Genomic DNA, 19978 nt, shown 5'->3' with positions numbered 1-19978 from the left:
GCCTCACCTTGACCTCCTTCCACCTATCGCATTTCCAATGCCCCTCCTCCAAGTCCCTCCTCCCTACCTTTTATCTTAACTGGACACACTTTCCTCATTCCTGAAGAAGGGCTTATGCCCGAAACGTCGATTCTCCTGCTCCTTGGATGCTGCCTGACCTGCTGCGCTTTTCCAGCAACACATTTTCAGCTCTGATCGCCAGCATCTGCAGTCCTCATTTTTTCCCTTTCATAAAACCATGTTGACTCTGCCTGATTATCTTGAATTTCTCTAGTTGTCCTGCTATGAAACCCTTAATAATAGCTTCTGCTATTTCCCTGTGTCAAGCATTCTGATTGCCCTGAAGTTTCCTTTTTAAATAGTTACGTTTGCTACTTTTTCAATTTACAGGAACGTTCCCTGAATCATGGGATTTTGAGAAAATTAAAACTAACACTTCAACTGTCACTTGCCAATTATTTTAAGACCCTCGAATGAAGTCCATCAAGGCCTGGGCACTTGTCAGTCCACAACTTCAGTAATTCACTCAGCACCACTTCTCCGATGAATGTGATTTTCCTGAGTTTATCACTACCTTCCATTTCCTGATTTACAACTATTTCTGTGGTATTTGTCTCATCAGTAGTGAAGACTAATGCAAAATTATTGTTCCATCGCCTTATGTTCCATAATTAATTACAGACTCACTATAAATTTAAAATGGAAGTGTTGCATTCCCCAGCAATAATATTTCTCACCTTAAAGGTACGCTATTCATAAAAGGAGCAAAAGAAAGGTTACAACAAAGACCATCCATTTTCAGAACACTTTTATTTTCAATTTCTTATCCTGAGCACAAAGCTAGGAAAATACCCACCTTCAGAATAATTTACTTAAATGTCACATGTACAGAATGTGATTGAGTTGTTAGTATGTGATGTGGGTACTGATTTATTGTTCATGTTATGTCTGGCCGCTAGAACCAGGAGTTTAAGGGATGATGTTGCAATAATTGGATTCTGTAAATTCTGGAAGTAATTCAGAAGAAAAACTGTTCCATGTTTACTAGATATATTTCAGAGCAGTTTACGTATGATGAGTTAGTACATAGTGATGTGAATATCTTAGTCAAGAAATGCATTTATAGATTAAATAATTATGTTGCAGGCATCTGCAATAAGAAATGTATAATGCAAAAACAGTTTTAAAAAGTTTCTCAAATTTTAGTTTTACTTCACCTTGTTTTGCACTTGATAGAATTCGGTGGGAAAATATGTTCCTGTCTTTGCAAAGCCAAAAAGTCGACTTTCCTGCAGTAATTCTGTGAAACCTGATGTGGAGAATACAGCCAAAGAGGTAATGTGCTGCAGTCATGTCATGTTGCTACAATACAGTAATCACTGAATTATTATAATTTATTTCATAGAGCATGGAAATAGACCCTTCAGGCCAACCAGTCCATGCCGATTATAATCCAAATTAAACTAATCCCAACTGCCTGTGTTGGCCCTTATTCCTCCAAACATTTCTTGATCATGTACTTATCCAAATATCTTACAAACGTTGTAATTGTACTCTCATTCACCACTTCCTCTGGAAGTTCATTCCACATGTGAAGCACTCTTGGTGTAAAAACGCCACCTTTCATGTTTTTATTATTATTAAATGTCCAGTAGGATTTCACGACTTTAGCATTTTTTTGTCCTGTGTTTAAAATGCTTGGCGTTTATTTTCTCTGTCTATATAAAGCCCCTACCCCCAGATGCTCTGGAAGTGCTGAACAGTTGTAATCTTCCAAGTCTGAAGCGATAAACAATGCAGTTTTATTCACACCATAATGCTCATCCTTTGGTTGCTGCTAAAAAAAGAATTGATTTTGCTTTAAGGTATTATAAATAACTGCCATGTAGAGAAAGAGAGAGTGTGTATGTATCATCCATCTCAGTTGTTTCTGTTTGGATCAGGATGCAAAGTGCTTTTCTTCCATTCTCCAATTCCTAATGAGTCTCTGACTGTGGAAGGCATCATGGGCAGGGCTTAACTTTGTCTCCATATCTGTATGTGTGTCCCACTAGGCGTTACAGGACAGTAATTGGAAGATTTTCCCTCTAACCTGTGGAAAATTGAAACTTTCCATTGCCTTGATTGAGATGAAACTTGAGCTTGGTCTATGTGGTCTGCATAGGTTGGCAACATACTAGGCAGTGTGCTCAACTTTTTAAAAATTTCAAATATGTACTTTATTCATAAGAATATCTTTATATACATACACGGCGACTAAAGCAGTTTGATTTAACATCAAAGACATTTCTTACCTGAACATGACTACATTTACATGCATTTGAGGCAACAGGCGTGTCCAATAATGGAGCCCCATTTAACTTCAGCAGAAAGATGGTAGTCTTGCCTCACTCATCCTGGGAGAATTTTTTTTTAATTTCAAAAATACTTTATTCATAAAAAATATCTTTTTATACATTTATAGTCACTAAAGCAGTTTGGTTCTATACAGTAGCATAAGAAAAAACAAACAAAAACTGGAGTTTGACTCTACCCAACAAATGAGCTAAAGACATTTCTTTCTTCTACTAGAGTGTATTTAATATATTTGAAGAACCAGGTGAGGGGGAAGGAGGTGTACAATACCTGAACGGACCCCCATTTAACTTTGGCAGAAAGACCTTAGATGGCAATGTTATGACAAGGGGTTAAACCCCCCCCCCCCACTTAATTTAAACCAGCAACACAGAAAAGATTTATCCCATGCAGTAATCTCTGAAAATTCAAAAAGCCAAGAACTATTTAAAGTAAAAATTAACAACTTTATTTCTTAAAGTATAACAGAGAATAGTTAACTAACAACTATTTACAACTCAACCTATTCCTCTAACCTATCTTTTACTTTTCCCTCTACAATACTGGTCCGATAAAAATCCCGATTAAGATTTACAAAACAAAACTTCTTATCTCAAAACTAGGCAGCTTTCGATTTTTCTCTGTATTCCTGTCTTCTTTTCTTCTTCTTGGAGATTCTGCTTCACAAGTTACTGATTGATAAAGGTACCTTTAAAAGAGCTATTTTTCTGGCAGTCTTTATATGCTGGTGGCTTGGCAGTTCTTCTGTCAACTGTTCTATTTTCTCTGTTCTTATACCCCCAAAGCATCGGATTTTGCCATTGGCTTTTAAGATCATCAATATACTAAATTCAAACTTGATTGGAATTTTGTTTTTTTTTTGGGGTATAATTTAAACTGACTGGTTTAATTTGAATCTGTTTTTGTCTCCAGGTAACCAGCAACCCTAGCTTACAACCCAGTGTTATATTGTTACCTTATTCAGAACACTCGGTGCTGTCATGTAGTTTGCTAGCTTTTAACTCTCTTAAAGGTACAGTACACCCACATCTTATAACAGCAGTCTTTCCCAAGTGCGGGTTGGTGGAAGCTGCCCCAAGCTTTAGTGCGTCCCCCAGCTTAAAAACCATGGCTTACAATAGAGTCTTCCAGTAACCACTGGCACACCAGTATGTGGTAGCAATGACCTGCCTGAAAGTTGCAGGTAAGAAAGGAACTTGCCAGTCTGTATTTTTCAAAGATAATAACCTTGAAAGTTGCATATTTTTATATAATGTACATTGCATTTCTTCTTCATATTTTAAACTAAACCTTACTGATCTCTCACTTGTACTGTAGAAATTCGATGATACACATCAAAAATCATTCTAATAGCTATGATATATAATAACGACATTTAATCAGACTTACACAAGTTCTGATTTAACTTCTTTTGCTTTTTCTTACTTAAGAGCTTAAACGACAGTAAAGTGGATGTCGACAATAGTCCCCAGAACATGGATCTTGGAAGTTCAGGATTTTACCTGCCTGCTGCCAAACACCAAATGCAGATATCGCAGCAACCACCAGAGCAGACCGCCTGTACCATAATATCAAGCCAATTAAACCCAAAAGGGCCAGGGAAAGAGCAGCAGGATACTGAGACAGATGATGATTGTGTGAAACAGAGGAGCAATGGTGATGTTTTGCTCTCAGACACTCAGATAGGGACACAGTTTGTAGATCATGAGACGAAGGAATTGGCCTGTCACTCAGACCAACAAAATCCTTACACTCATGAAGAAAAGAATAAAAAGAACAAACTGAACCACCATCCGGTTGAAATGGATGTGTTGTGCAGCACTCCGATCCCAATAGCTCACAGCACACCTTATGAATCGCTGCCAACTCAGTCAGACTCTAAACCACAGAACTCAGGTACATGTTTGTCTGATGAACTTCTGCACCATTGCCTTTACCAGAAAAAAACTGATGTTGTGCCAGTCAGCCACAACGAATTGACCCTTTGCCAGGATGTGAAAAGGGAGTGCACTATAGCAATCGATAAGGAGGTCTCTGAGAATGAGGAAGGATGTGTTCTTGTATCTGAGACGTTAAAGAACTCTGGTTATGAAGAAAGGACTCGTAATCTTCCGGTGGTCTGTGAAATGCTAAATGGAAGTGAAGCTAACAGACAAGAGTTGGCTGTCCAAATGAACTTGATTGCAAGTACACCAGCACAGAATGATCTGAAAGGTGCCACTTGTTTACCGTCCACTGACGCCTTGTCTTCCAATTCACTCCACCAGTCATTTGACACTAATGTTGTAATTCAGTTGGAGAATACCTTTAATTCACAAACTGATGTGATAGATAGATATAAAAATGTAAATGAGGAATTGCAAGAGCCGCTAGGCTCTGTGACCAGATTAAGCATTGCAATGGGAAATGCTGTCCAGCAAAACATAGATGATGACTGGTCTGACATAAATGGGCCTTGTAGTTCTGGCACCAAAGTGACCATCAGCACAATCCTCCACAAAGACTCAGATGACCATCAAGTTAAACCTCAGCTGCAGCCCAGTCAAAGATTTATGCAAGATAAAACAGCGGACATTAAGATTCTACCTGTGCACCAAGACAAAACGGAGACTGAAAGTCAGAAAATTACCCAGAATGTTTGTAAAAGTTTTCATAGTCATGATATTAATATGGAGCAGTGCAATTCTGTGAATTGTAATAATCCTGGTGAGGAGACAAAGCAGCTGGACCAAGAGAAATTAAATAATAGTTACAGCAACAGCCTGATAACAGCTGATTCAACTGCCCAGAGTGCTGCTGGGCTGGAAGAACGGTGTGTTGGATCCAGGCAGTCAGGGTTTTCAGAAACTGTGTTACTTGACACTGTATTCAAAGACTCACAAACTAATCTGCTTTCAGCGAACAAGCCAGTTGTTGTTTCCGAGAGCATTGGGGTTTTTAAAATGATTAATGTGAACAGCTGTGCTACAGAACCCCAACCTGGCCTGCAAGGTAATGTCACTGTATCACAGGAGCTGGAAGTCACAGAAAAAACACTACCTATTACAAACCTCAGTCCTTCTTATGAAACTATCCAGTCAATCAAGACCAAAAGTATTCTTGCCACTGAAGGCAGTGAACGTCAAATGCTTTTTGATTGTAATTGTGAAGGAAAAGCTACGAAAGACAGCAAAGATTTAGGCAGTAAATTGGTCATTGCTGATGAACTAAAATCCATAATTTTTTTATCAATGGATAACTTGGACCTCCAAATTGAAAACAATTTACATACTAACTCTGACAGAAAAATCTCAGAAGATTTAGGTAGAAGAGAGATTGAACACAAGGCTGGCACAGAAAGAATGAAAGAAGACGCTTCTGTAAGTTTACCAGGCACGAGCATCGAAGACTGTATTGAAAGGCATCAGCAGGATAAAATAAAGAAAGAGATTGAAGGAAGTAAATGTGAAAGGAGTATATCTCCAGGCATAGTATGTGGAGGTTTAAATGTCAGTAGTAATTGGGAGTCAGTTATAGAACAATCGGCTCAGCTTTTAAAAAGTCATATTGCAGCGAAAGAAAGTTCAAATGAAACTGATAGTCTTGATGATTCAAATTTCTCTGTGGAAAAGTTGGATATGGAATTGAGTTGCGATGTTGTGTCCAGAGATGTGAACATATTAGCCAAAGCTGGTCCAAATCTAGCAGCCATTCCAAAAGCCTTTTCACCACATCAGTCCCCTGAAGATTTCACAAAGGAGCACGGATATCTTTCAATGATATTTCCTCCTTCACATAATGAAATGGCAGATTCTTTTTCTGGAGGTAATGATGTTGACACCGGGACTGACCGTTATGACAAACTTCAAAAATGTCAAGGGAAAAATGGCAATAATGAAAGCAAAGATGGCAGATTGTCTCTGGTGGATGTGGGCTTCTCCGGTATGGAGCAGGAAAGTGATAAGAGTCTGCCAACACCCCTCGGTGCAGAGCTAGCAGCCAAAAGTGAACAAAACACATTCCCTTGTGCAAAAAGCGAGGTAAGAATGTCTTTATTAATAAGGGTTAAAAGCACTAAAACAGTGCAGACACTCAACTGAAGAAACAGCCTAAAAGTTACTAACGTCTACTTTTAACAATGATATTTCGATCTCAGCTGCAAAATTTTGTAGCAGAATGTAATCTGATTATATTTTTAGGATCTGTTTTCTGTGCCAAGAGTCACTGGTGTTGCTGTTGCCTCTGAATCAAAAGGTTGTAGATGCAAAGTCCACTTCAACATATAATCTAGGCTGATTATTGTGTAAGTAGGGAAATATAGTAATGTACTATAAAAAGTACCGCTCAGTTGTGTGTTTAGACCGAGGTATCTTATTGGTGATTCGGTGGAAATCAAAGATTTCAAGCGATGTGCGTTATCCTGAACAAAATTCTGTCCCAATCAACATCATATATGTAAAATAAATTTTTTGTGTGTTTCATTACTGTTTGTAGGGCCTTTTTGTGACAAATGATTGTTGTGTTTACTTTTAAACTATCCTAGTATAATTTGTTGCTCATGCCTTGTTCTCATTTGCTTTACTGAATGAAGCTTTTAGTCATTGGAACATCCTGAATAAAAGAGACTGTTTTACCTGTCTTCCATTAATTTATCTACCCCAGACATTGTTACAAAATAGTTATTGTCAGCATGTACTGCCAAGTATTAACAGTGATCAATAAACATAATAACCCTATCATGTTTTTTTGAAATTTCTCTTAACTTTTGGATCTCTTGTTTTAGGTACTAACCAAACACAGTCCTGACAAGGTACAACCAGGTAATTAAACATAAAATGTATTCAATAACGCAGACAAGGCAGAAAGACTATTATATACCTTTTTTAAATGAAGTAGTATTGTTTTATTTATTTGTCTTTTTTAGTTACTTTACTTTCTTTTTATCTTTCCTCTTTGGAATATTCCATCATTCTTGAAAGAACACACAAGGTTGGAGGCTTCTCAAAAGTTTGTGAGGTTAGCCCAGAGTGACCAACTGCCTTCATTTTACATTCTCTTTTCAATGGTTAGGTCCTGAGCTGCTCCACAGGAGTGAGCCACAGATCAGGAACAGGATTGCAGGAAGAAATCGTGTAGTAGTTGGTACAACATACTACAACTTCTTTAGCAAATAGCTTTTAAGCTAATTTGTTTATTTTCTACTTAATAAATCAATCCCTTTGCACTGCTTGCACTTTGGGAATCAGCCAATCGGTTTCAAGGCTTCTGTCAGTGATCAATTGGAATTTGTTGTTGGAGATGTTTAAGAGTTTTTTCCTGACTTTCTATCTTTTTTTCCTCTAACCTGGAAGCATTTCAATACTAGTTGGATTTTTACTCTGACAGTGTTGTCAAGATTGAGGATTTGCTGTAAAGAATTTTAGGCACAAATTCCACTCACTGTTGTGCAACCTGTTGAAGTGTTAACTTAAAAAAACACTTTCGGAGCGACGGTCCCTCGTCAGGTGCAGTGACAGAGGGCATACACTGCACCTGACAAAGGAACATCGGTCTGAAGGCTTGTGATTTCAAATAAACCTGTTGGACTAAACCTGGTGTCGTGTACTTTTTGACTTTGTCCAGCCCAGTCCAACATCAGCACCTCCACATCATGGTCAACAATTAAAGAAGAGGGAACACTTCCTTCCATGGGTTATTCTTGGAGCTTGTTTCCATAGAGTGGAGCATCATCCCTGTGTTGGTCTATAAATTTTGGATGTTATTTAACAAATATGCATGTAACTGGCATCTGCCAACAAAACTAAGAAAGATATTCAAAGAGATTACACCGTAGAGGTTTAGGCAGATGTATTGTGACACGATTAACACAAGGAGGATTTTAGCATAAGTTCATCCGAGACTTCAACTCAATCATGGGCTCTTTTTCCTGTCTGCTGTGAAGATCGTGAAGCTTTGTGAATCAAATATATGTCTTACCATAGTGATACTTATTGTTTTTTTGACAGAATATATGCAGTCATAATTTGATCAAAAATACAATTTTAAAATATCAATTTATCAAGAATTATTTAGTCATATAGAATATGTGTATTGCTAAAAAGGTATTGCATTTGTCAAACTTTTTCATCTTGCTTTGATCAGGATGATTCCTAGAATACCAGCCTAAATGGAAAACCAACATTTATACCACATGAAATGACTATGCCAATTAGTTGGCAAATGGACTCTAATCAGTCGAGGTGTTATCAAAGAGAATGCACCAGTTAAAGATGATTGTCAACTAACAGTCAGGCTTTTACTTATTTGAACTCTCCTCCTTTAAAGTGTAAGTGTTGGTTTTCCCCTTGATTTGGAATTGGTGCGAATTGACCTGATCAATGCAAGATTGAAAAGCAATGCTCAAGAATTATTTATTATTATTTTTCTGGTATTTCAATGAATTTGTAATCTCAGCTATCCTGTTCGAGGGAAATGTGACCATAATTTATGTGCTTCCTTACAAAGGTGGGGGGGGGGGGGGGTGCGACAAAGTAACTTAATAAGACTTCACTCTGGGCCTTTCGCAATATATAACGGTATAGACAGAAGCCTGAGTAGGAAGGTAGCTGTAGTATTTTATATAACTATCATATTGAAGCAAGGAAAACAGATTTTAATATTGAAAACCTATTTTAAAATCCAAGGGTCATAATCAGGGCATCAACAAAGCTGAAACGGAGAAAGATCAAAATTAATCAAGGAATTGATTGGGCGATATAGATCTTAATTACCTGCAGATTTTATAAAGAAGAGAATGCTGAGAGCGGACTACCTCAACTAAGTAACTATGTTTGGGAATTTTGACATCCAGTAAGCACGCAGTCTCTGCTGTATTCATTTGCCTGCCATACAATTTACTGACCAGTGATTGTGATTTGGTTTCTAAAATGACTTTGAAGGTTTTGATGAATAATATTTAGCCAACACTTGAGAAAAGAAGGACTCCTGTAATAGTGCTGACCTGGAAGGTGCTGGAAAAGGGCGATCCTCACACCATAGTGACAGGAAACCCCTACTTGGTATTGCTTCTTCTGCCCTACACAGGTCGGCATGGACAGGTTGGACCGAAGGGTCTGTTTCCATGCTGTACATCTCTATGATTCTGAGAGTGCTGTAAGTTTGAGATTAAAATATGAAGCCTGACACGGGGAAGTGCTATGGATATTGTATATTTGGACTTTCAGAAAGCATTTGTTATGGCATGCTGGTTAGCAAATTAGAAGTATTTGGGATTGATGTGACCTCAGCAGCATGGATTAGAACTTGGCTGAAAGATAAGAAACAGAGGGTAAGTATAGATGGGCATCTCTCAGATTGGAGACAAGTTGAAAGTGAGAGATCGATGTTGTGACCTGTGCTTTTTTCTGAGTTGTATAAATGATTTAGAGATGGATATTGACATCAAAATCTCTAAATTTGCAGATGATACTAAGCTAGGGAGAGTAATGAATTGTGAGGTATTTGATTAAAGAGATTGGGCTTATTATCCTTGAGCAGAGAAAATTAAGAGATGACCTTACTGAGGAGTAAAAAAGTTATGAACAATTTTGATCGGGTAAAGATGGATATTCTTTTTCCACTACTTGGAATGTCAATAACTAGAGGTCAAAAATTCAAGATTATCAACAAGAGCACTAGGAATGAAATGCGGAAAAATTTCTTCACTCAAAGTTTTGGGAATTAGGAATGCGCTGCCTGGGAGAGTGGTGGAGATAGATTCCATAAGAGATTTCAAAAAGAGCTGGATTAATGTTTGCAAGCGATAAATTTAGAGGGCTATGGAGGTAGAGCAAAACAAACAGGATTAGCTGGGTATCTCTTTCAGGAGTTGGTACAGACATGATGGGAAGAATGGCCTCCTTCTGTATTATAAATTCTGTAGGTCTGATAGAAAGTAGGAAGGAGGTAAAAATTAATAAGGGATAGTCAACATGGCTTTGCAAGGAAAATCATGTCTCTCAAACTTGACTGAGTTTTTTTGAGAAAGTCATCAGAAACATTGTTGATGGCAGAGCAACAGATGTTGCTTATTTGGACTTTAATAAAGCCTTTGACAAGGTTCCACGTGGCAGACTAATTAGGAAAGTTAAGTCGCATGGGATGCAGGGTGAGCTTGCCAATTGGATACATAATTGGCTTGACAGCATGAGACAGAGAGTAATAGTAGAAGGTTGCTTTTCGGACTGGAGGCCTGTGATCAGCGGTGTTCCACAGACATTGGTTCGGGGGTCCTTTTTTGTTTGTCATTTATATAAATGGTTTGGATAGGAATGTAGAAGGCATGGTTAGTAAGTTTGCGAATGACACCAAAATTGGTGGCATAATAGACAGTGATGAAGGTAATCTAAGATTACAAAGGGACTTTGATCAAATAGGTCAATGGGCCGAAAAATGGCAGATGGCGTTCAGTCTGGATAAATGCGAGGTATTGCACTTCGGTATTACAACCAAGAGTAGGGCTTATGCAATTAATGGTAGGGCCACGGGTAATGTTGTAGAACAGAGGGACCTCGGGGCGCAGGTACATAATTTGTTAAAGTTTGCACCATATATAGTGATTAAAAAGACGTTTGGCACACTTGCCTTCATTGCTCAGTCCTTTGAGTATAGGAGTTGGGATGTTATGTTGAGGTTGTACAGGACATTGGTGAGACTTCTTCTGGAATACAGTATCCAGTTCTGGTTGCCCAGTTATAGAAAGAATATTATCAAGCTGGAGGGGGTTGAGAAAAGATTTACTAGGATGTTGCCAGGTATGGAAGGTATGAGTTATAAAGAAAGGCTTGATAGACTGGAACATTTTTCTGTGGAGTATAGGAGGTTGAGAGATGACCTGATAGAACGTTATAAAATAATGAAAGGTATAAATAGAGTTGATGGGTAGTTGTGTTTTCCCTAAGATGGGGAATTTCAAGTCTAGGGGGACACATTTTTAAGGTGAGAGGAGAAAGATGTAAAAAAGACATAAGCTTTTTCTTTACACGGGGAGGTTCACGTTTGGAATAAATTTCCTCAGGAAATGGTAGGTGCAGGTACAATTACAATGTTTACAAGACATTTGGATAGATACATGAATAGGAAAGGTTTGGAGGGACATGGGCAAGGAGCAAGCAAGTGGAACTGGTTTAGTTTAGTATTATGTTTGGCATGGACTGGTTGAATTGAATGGTCTGTTTCCGTGCTGCATGACTGAATGAAAGGAAAGACAATCATCAGACTTGAGATTTTCTGGACTCATAAGGATCCTTCCAAAAATAAATGTTAAGAAGGTCACTGAATTGGCAGAACTTTGTACCACTCACCTATATTAAAACATCCTCAGAATTATATAGTTGTTTCTGACTGCATTCTGTGATAGTTGCTAATGAAACAAAATTAGCAAAGACTTCGAGTCATTGTGATCTATAAAATTGTAAATTGGTGGAGCACTATTGTAATCAATGATTTAAACCAAAGAACTGGTTGTCCCTTTCTTGCAGATGTTCAAGATTACAAATTACCACTCATTAAACTAACATTAGAAAGCAGGGCACTGATGGATCTTTCACAATTTGCTGGTCCTCAAGAAGATAATGCTAATTTGTCTGAGCTGGAAGATCTGCACTTAAGGTACCAGTTAAATACTAACCATCTTTTTTAATAGTTAAATGTAATATTGGACATTAGATCCTGATGAAAAGCGCTCATCTTTAATTTGGAAAGAAAGGATCTATTGTCCAATGAGTTTGAGGTGTTTTCAAAACAATTTCTAGTTGATGTTAATTCTTACTCAATCCGTGCCTTAATCTACATTAGTTGGTAGAAACAGAAATACAGAAAATAAGGCCATTCAACCCATCGAGCCTACACTTCTATTCAGTATGATCGTGGCTGATCTTCTATCTCAACTTCATACTCCCGTGCTCTCCCTATGTCCCTTGATGTCTTTAATGTTTAGAAATATATTTATTTATTTCTTATAAATACTCAGTAACTTGGTCTTCACCGCCTTTTGTGATGGAGAATTCTACAAGATCCCCATCCTCTGAGTGAAGACATTTCTCCTTGTCTCAGTTAAATGACTGGCCCAGTATCCTGAGATCATGCCGGCTTGTTCAAGATCCATCTCTCCCTCCAAAACAACCATGCACATCATTCCTACATGCAGTCTGTCCACCCCTGTACAGTTCAATGAGATCTGTTCTCATTCTTCTAAAGACCAGAGAATACAAGGCTAGACAATCAATTCCCTCTTCATTTGATACATTTACATGCATTTGAAAAGACAGGGTTTGATCAGGAGCACTTAGCACGGCTTTGTGCTTGGGAAGTCATGCCTCACAAATTTGTTAGAGTTCTTTGATGAAGTGAGCAGGAAGGTTGATGAGGGCAGGACGTAGTCTGTAACAGATTTCAGTAAGGTCTTTGATAAGATTTCAAATGGTTGGTTGTTCTGGTAGGTTAGATCGCATGGAATCCAAGGGAAGCTGGCAAACTGGATACACAATTGGCTAGATGGTAGGAACCAGAGGGTAATAGTGGAAGGATGCTTGTCGGACTAGTGGCCTGCAACTCATCGAATGTCTTATGTCGGTGCTGGGCCCATTGCTGTTTGTTATCTATATCAATGATTTGGATGAGAATGTACAAGGCATGATTACTAAGTTTGCAGATGACACTAAAATATTGTGGACAGTGAGAAAGGTTATCAGAGATTGCAGAAGCAGCATGATCAGCTGGGAAAGTGGACTGAGAAATGGCAAATGGAGTTTAATATACATAAGGGTGAAGTCTTGCACTTTGGAAAGTCAAATCAAGATAGGAGTTTCTTGGTGAAGGATCTTATGGAATGTAGTAGAACTGAGAGACCTTGGAGTTCAGGTGCATGGTTCTCTGAAAATGGAGTCACAGGTAGACAGGGCTGTGAAGAAGGCTTTTGGCACACTGACCTTCATCAGTCAGGGCATTGAGTATAGAAGTTGGGAAGCTATGTTACAATTGTACAGGACGGTGGTGAGGCCGCACTTGGAGTATTGTGTTCAGTTTTGGTCACCTTCCTGTAGGAAGGATATTATTAAACTGGAAAAAGTGCAGAAAAAATTTACAAGGATGTTGCCAGGATTCGAGGGAGGGTCTGAGTTATAGGGAGAGGTTGGACAAGCAAGGACTTTTCTCTTTAGAGCATAGTAGACCGAGGGGGAATCATATAGAAGTGTACAAGATCATGGCAGACATGGATGGGGGAGAGTGCACTCGGTCATTTTCCCAGGGAAATCCGAATCGGGGACTAGAGGGCATCAGTTTAAGGTTAGAGGGGAATGAAGAAAAGGGAAACTGAGGGGCAACTTTATTTTTTTACCCAGCATGTGGAATGAGCTGCCAGCAGAAGTTATTCAGGCGGGTACGTTAACAACATTTAAAAGGCATTTAAACAAATACATAGATAGGAAAGGTTTAGAAGGCCAGGTGCAGGGAAGCGGTGTTAGCGTCTGTGGACATTTTGGTCAGCATGGATCATTTAGGGCAAGTCTCTATGCTGGAGGACTCTATGACTCTGTGACTAATTCTGCTATCACAGGAATCAATCTGGTACTAAACTGACAAGCTTATCAATGGATACAACTGGACAGCTGGTGGATGTGGAAACAGGAGAAATGTCATCGTGGAAAAGCACAGCTTTTTGATTTTAGTTTGAGCCTGCATTTACTGTGACCTGCCTTAACTGTGAGTGCTTAGTGATGATATTGGGGTTAGAGGTAGAAAGCTGCCAAATTACAGATACAAGACACTTATTGAAGAGAACCCGTTATTTCCCATTCTTGTATAAACCTCAAACGATCTCAAACTCTGGATTTTTAGAGAATTTAAAGTTATGCCCTGTTTTAATAATACTTAACATCTAAACAAGTGAGGGGGGTAAGGGGTTAGTCTATGGGTCTTAAAAACCCAGAATCATATCTTTGGCTTCAATCTTAGATGATTCTTGAACTGATCCTGGTTAAAATCTGGATCCACAGATGACGTTCAGATAGGAAATAGACAGTCTGTGTTGAACATGTAGCCTTGAGAATTCTTCTTAGGTATGGTTTTGTGCTAGCTGTTTGACTGCTTCCATAATGATATACCCTAAGTGTATTTGACCTTGATATGTTTACAGTGAATCTGATTGGCAAGCCTTTACGCCTTCTGTGGAAGAAGAAGATGCTACACATGTTGTCTGTGGACTCATTAATGAGCTTTCGAAGATCAAGTAAGTCATCTTCAGAAACCCCGAATCATTTGTGCGCTGTTATGATTTCCTGCATTTTTGGCATTTTATAAACACTAAAGGAAAAGCAACAATATAAGTGCTAACATTAGATTAGTTATTTTGATCTGAATCATTGATTACTGTGTGGATCTGTTGAGTTGTGACATTTAATGCAGTGATTGCTGCTGACTACCTCACATGTGATTGACAAGTTATGTTCAGACACATCATTTGCACTAGAATGTGAGTCATTAGAGACCTGTTTGTCGTCATCATAATCATTTCACAGAAGGTCAATGCTACAGGGAATATTTGGGTATTCAGTCCCAAAGCAGCTAAGTAGTGATGAGTGTGAACCAAGAGATTCCATTAAAGAGAGACATCGTTAAACTCAATATCTATACTGGTAGATATCCTAGAGCGGACTCAAATAAGATATGGCCAATTGATGTACCAGGTTCATAGGCTCAGAAAATGCCAGGAAAACCATCACCAATGCTCTGTAACAGTAGATCATACCATCTACAAGATGCACTTATGCACTTTGTACAGTTTGATCAGCCTGTACTGCACACAGAACAAACTTTTCACTGTACCTAGGTAAATGTGACAATAATCAATCAAATCAAATGAAATCACTGCAACAAATCATCAAGGCTTCTTAAACAGCACCTACCAAACTTTAAACCACTACCATCAAGAAGGTTAAGGGCAGCAGATACATGGGAACACCACCACCTGCAAGTTCTCCTCCAAGCCACTCACCATCTTGCCTCAAAACTATCTTGCATTCTTTCAGTGTCACTGGGTCAAAATCCTGGGATTGTCTCCCTAAGGGCATATTGGGTCTACCGACAGCATACGGACTGCAGCGGTTCAGGAAGACAGCTCCTGCCCACCTTCTCAAGGGGCAAGTTAGGAGGAGCAATAAATGCTGCAAAGCTCACACCCATGAATGATAAGAAAAAAATTCAGCTAAACAGCTTTTAGCCAGTACTGTGAGGAAGAATTACAAGGTTTAACTGCAGGAACTAGGCCTTGCACCATTCATACACCAAAGTTAGCAAGGAACAGCAAGCGAAATAGTGAGGTGGGCGGAGAAGGGGGAATGGTGAATGGGGCAGTAACTGAGAGACTGCAACAATAGATACACAACTTCAGTACAGACTGACAATGATAACATCGATGTGGAAGTGCCGGTGTTGGACTGGGATGGACAAAGTTAAAAATCACACAAGACCAAGTTATAGTCCAACAGGTTTATTTGGAAGTACTAGCTCTCAGAAAGCTGCTCCTTCATCAGCAGCCTTGGCTTCCTGTTTCAGTCATGAGCAGGAGGTATAGAATTTGTGGCCATATTTTCTGTCCAAGCAGAATAAGCTCTGCTGTTTCGTGTACAGCCAATTAATTTATTGTTCTCAGGTCTGTCCCCTTTTCACATCAAGGTGGAGAAATAGCTGAAGTTTAGGATTCAGATAGCAAGTTTGAGCAAAGAACAAACATTTTAGCATACAGTAAATTATGTGAAAGTGCAGAGACTTCTTAAAAAGCAAACATTCCATGAACAATAAGAGCAATGAGATGGCCAGCTGACAGCTTTTGTGAAGTGTTTGATCGCTGAGAGGACTACACCCTTTATGAGCAGTTCTTGATCCTTAGTTCACAAATCCCTGCTGGCAGTGCAGTACTCCTTCCTTACTGCACTGAAGTATCAATTTTATCTACACTGACCCTATAATGGGATTTGAGCTGCAGTTGTCTGACTGAGATGAGAACTCTGCAAATTAAGTCAAACTGGCATAATGAAACACTGATTATGTTAATCTATAGCATACATGTTCATGCATAATGTCATAATTGTCTCCGTTTGATGATCTTCTTAGTCGTGTCATTATGATCACTCGTCGAGAACTGGAGAGCATGAGACGACACAAAAACAGGAGAGTGAGACCGGTCAGCAGACACCCACATGTCTCCAAAGGAATAACAAATGTAACATATTCGATGAAGAGGAAAGATCCATGAGACGAATTACAGCTTGCAACCTGATAAAAAGGTTCATGATTTACATAGAATTACAAAATATTTACGACTCAGAAATAGGCTATTCAGCCTAACAGGCCCATGTCCATTTTTATGCTGTACACAAACCTCTCTTTCTTACCATAACTCCATCAGCGTATCCTTTTTATTCTTTTCTCCCTCGTGTACTTATCTATCTTCTCCTCAAATGCAGCTGCCTCGCCTACTTGCCCTAGCAAGGTTTACCACCCTCTGAGTGACACTTTCTCCTGAATTTCTAATCGGATTTGTTAATGATTGTTTTCCCTTTTTGGTCGTGCCTGCAAGTGGGAACATCTCTTTGCATAGTCTATTGGCCAGTTTCATTTTCTTAAATACAGTAAATCCTCACTTAAAGTTGTTGTGCTTTTGAAACGTGCGCCTTTAAACAAAAGCAGTGTTAAGTGAATCAGGTGTTCCCATTAAAATCAGTGTAAAAGCAGTAGTTAAGTTCCATGGGAGTTTTCTCATCAGAAAGATAGAATATCAAACCTTTATGCCCTGTGAGTTGAAATACTTTGTTAAATTCCATGTATTGGTAACTAAAATGTCTGCTAACCTAAAAGACATCTAAAACGTAAAATAAAAATGGTAGCTTTCTACTCAGTTCCATTTACCTCTGACCCTGCTCTCGAGGCTTCTGCTTGCAGTACATCAGAGTCCCTGGCTCTTCTTATTTCTGCCTACCCTCTGAGCTCTCACCCTCTGTCCCTTACCCTGACCCTCCTGATGCTGCAGAGTCTCTTGTGAGCCCTGCCACTCCCTGACCTTTGCAATTGTTGTAGATCCTCTGGTCATGGACTCTGCTGCTCCTTTCCTGTCACCAACCTTTCCCCTTTCCAACTCTCCTGCTCCCTGCCTGTCCTTACCACTTTGCCCTCCTGAACCCTTGCTTGCCATATACAGTGAGAGCCAGGAAGAGCAGCAACAACAGGAATCCAGAAGGTCAGGGAGTGACAGAGGCTGCGAGCCAGTGAGAGGGAGGACAAGAAGCAGCAGAGTCTGCTCCAAAATGATGGGTTCATAAGGCCCACTGTTAGATCTGGCTCAAGAATACTTAAATGAAATTTGCCTTGCAAAATGAGAATAAGGATCTCGTAAACTGATTGACATGAAGGCAAACAACTTTAACAGGGAAACTTTTACCAGGTCACACCTTGTGCCTCCTATTTCCTAGTCAAAGTAGCTGTTCATCCTTCCCTGATAGGTGTGATCTTTCAGTTCTGGTAGTAACCTTTTTTGCACCTTCACCAGTGCCCCTATATCTTTTTGTTCAATATCAAGATCAGAATTTCTCTGTCTTTCAACTCTTGCCTTCTAGAAATGAATCCTGATGTTTTTGTTCTATGACTCTATTAAATTAGATTCCCTAAAGATAGCCTTATCAACGTGTATCACTACTTATAATTATTCATGTATCTCCACCCTCAAATCTCTCCCTTCTCTAATCCGTAGAAATGTTATTTCGAAGGTATGTGGGCTTTTTTGTTCCACAGGATTACATGACCTTGCACTTGACTAAATGCAGTTCATATGAAAATTAAATGCCAGTTGTGAGTAGTTTATTAACAATAGCTTCCAGTACTTTGTTGCAATCCTCCTCTGTATTTGCAATAACCCACCTCTGTGGCACCCTCCCACCACCAAGGTTGGCATCATCTGCAAATTTTGAAATGCACTTTCAGTTGCAAGTGCTCAAGTAAGTGATAAATAAAAATGCTTCCTTTTCAGTCCTATGGAATGTCACTTCCCATCTATTACCAGTCTAAGCAACTACCTTTATCTTTTTATGCTCTGTTTCTGTTTTGAAGAATACCTTTAAACTACCATAAGAGCAAAGCTTGTTGTCTTTGGTTCAGCTATTAGATAGGAAGGGGGTAGAGAAATACAGGAAGAGCAGCAGAAGCTAAAAGGTCACCTTCAGCAAGCTGATTTACATCAGCACATAGCCAAGGATACTGTGAGATGGTTATCTGCAAGATAAGCAAGTGTGGAACGATATCCTCTAGTCAGTATTTTTCTTTAAGTCAGTAAATCCAATGCCTGGAGAAAATTATCCCCTCAGGATTAAAAGAACAATCAGGGTTTGTTAGTTAAATGATGTATGCTGGACTATGCTCCTGCATGAATGACTGTTCTGTCAGTAAGTGTGCCACCAGTTCACATATTAACAAATATCGTTGTTGTTGCACTATGTTCAAGTGTTTGTAAACTATACATGAAATAAAGTTTCCTCAATCATACTTGAACAAGGTTATTGTTCTTGCAGCACATGGTTATTGAGTCAGAAGCATTTACTGTTTATAAAAATTCATCTATTTACTGTTTCTGATTAATTTAGGCACAGACAGACCAGAGGAATTCTTGCTCCCAGTAAACATTCTGGGAAAAGAACACAAAATGAAATTTAGTAGTAATTCCATATCTGCAGAGTTAACGCATCCATGACTCTTCACTAAAGTTCCGTGGTTTTCACTGCTCGTAAAATGTCATGATGATTCTCAGATTTATTTTCTTGGATCCCCCTTTAACCTTCCTGCTTATTAATAGGATACCCCAATTAAAAAATAAACTAGATGAACTTTAATTGGTATTATACAGAGATGTTTCATTACATGTCTTCCATCCCCTCACTCTCATCATCGGTGGCTTAACATGTTTGTCTGCAGCTGTACTCTCTTTACAGTTGGAAGGAGTAAAATTATTCTGTTACAATAATCAGAACCTCAAGACAGTTTATTTCCTTTCTCCAATAGCTTTGTAAGAAGTGAAAAAAAATATTTGAAAGACATGAAATAAAATACAATTTTTAATGCCCCTGTGATTCTCCCTCCTTCCTGATCCCGTGATGCTCACGTCAGTGTCCTGGAGATCATTCTTTAATTCATTGGGATTCCAGAATTATCCTGGCCAGCTATAAATTCTAAATGGAGCAATTTACTTAAATGGGAAGGTGGGGGAAAGCAAAAGCTAAACACAGCAATTGACATCCTGCAGCAGTCAAGCTGAAAGTCCACAAGAGAGACTGTTGTGGCAGTGGGAACATTTATTATGGCCCTTCTATTGGTGAAGGTCTAAAAGCAAACATGAAGTGAGATAAATATCAATCAAGCCCTGGACTTAGTGGCACCCTTTGTTGAATTTCACAGCATCAGCTATAACTTTACTATGTGTCACTTCTGTCACATCACTGTATCCATCTGAGAAGGGGATTGTTAAATTCTTTCTGTGAAAGACTTTATGTCTCTTTGTTTTTTTACACCTAATCTTGGCATATGGAGGATTAACTCTGAAAGTCTACAAAGTGGTTTTAAC

The 19978-nt window shown here is 38.9% G+C and overlaps 2 protein-coding genes across 2 annotated transcripts in view; both read left to right on the top strand.

Annotated features, from left to right (window-relative positions):
* Positions 1 to 5296, top strand: part of LOC122552360 — a 50725-nt gene extending 45429 nt beyond the window's left edge. Inside the window, exons 5-7 of the mRNA XM_043695110.1 lie at positions 1237 to 1335; positions 3786 to 5167; positions 5254 to 5296. Coding sequence (XP_043551045.1) covers positions 1237 to 1335; positions 3786 to 5167; positions 5254 to 5296 — 1524 coding nt within the window. The remainder of the gene's footprint in view (positions 1 to 1236; positions 1336 to 3785; positions 5168 to 5253) is intronic.
* On the top strand, positions 5224 to 18813 carry LOC122552447. The gene is made up of 5 exons (XM_043695178.1): positions 5224 to 6374; positions 7118 to 7154; positions 11853 to 11982; positions 14510 to 14602; positions 16486 to 18813. Exons 1-5 carry the CDS (start codon positions 5298 to 5300, stop codon positions 16625 to 16627), a joined length of 1479 nt encoding a protein of 492 aa, XP_043551113.1. The 5' UTR covers positions 5224 to 5297; the 3' UTR covers positions 16628 to 18813.
* The last annotated feature ends 1165 nt before the right edge of the window (positions 18814 to 19978 follow it).

Source organism: Chiloscyllium plagiosum, chromosome 8, assembly GCF_004010195.1.
Source record: "Chiloscyllium plagiosum isolate BGI_BamShark_2017 chromosome 8, ASM401019v2, whole genome shotgun sequence".
NCBI classification, from domain to species: Eukaryota; Metazoa; Chordata; class Chondrichthyes; order Orectolobiformes; family Hemiscylliidae; genus Chiloscyllium; species Chiloscyllium plagiosum.
Note: the sequence above shows the minus strand (reverse complement) of the source record. Positions and strands in the feature narration are given on the sequence as shown.

Excerpts from the sequence above, each read along its gene's own strand:
- LOC122552447 (XM_043695178.1), top strand. The coding sequence starts at position 5,298 with ATGATTAATGTGAACAGCTGTGCTACAGAACCCCAACCTGGCCTGCAA. Across the intron at positions 7,155-11,852 it reads TCCTGACAAGGTACAACCAG|ATGTTCAAGATTACAAATTA; the intron begins GTAATTAAACAT and ends CCTTTCTTGCAG. Across the intron at positions 11,983-14,509 it reads CTGGAAGATCTGCACTTAAG|TGAATCTGATTGGCAAGCCT; the intron begins GTACCAGTTAAA and ends ATATGTTTACAG.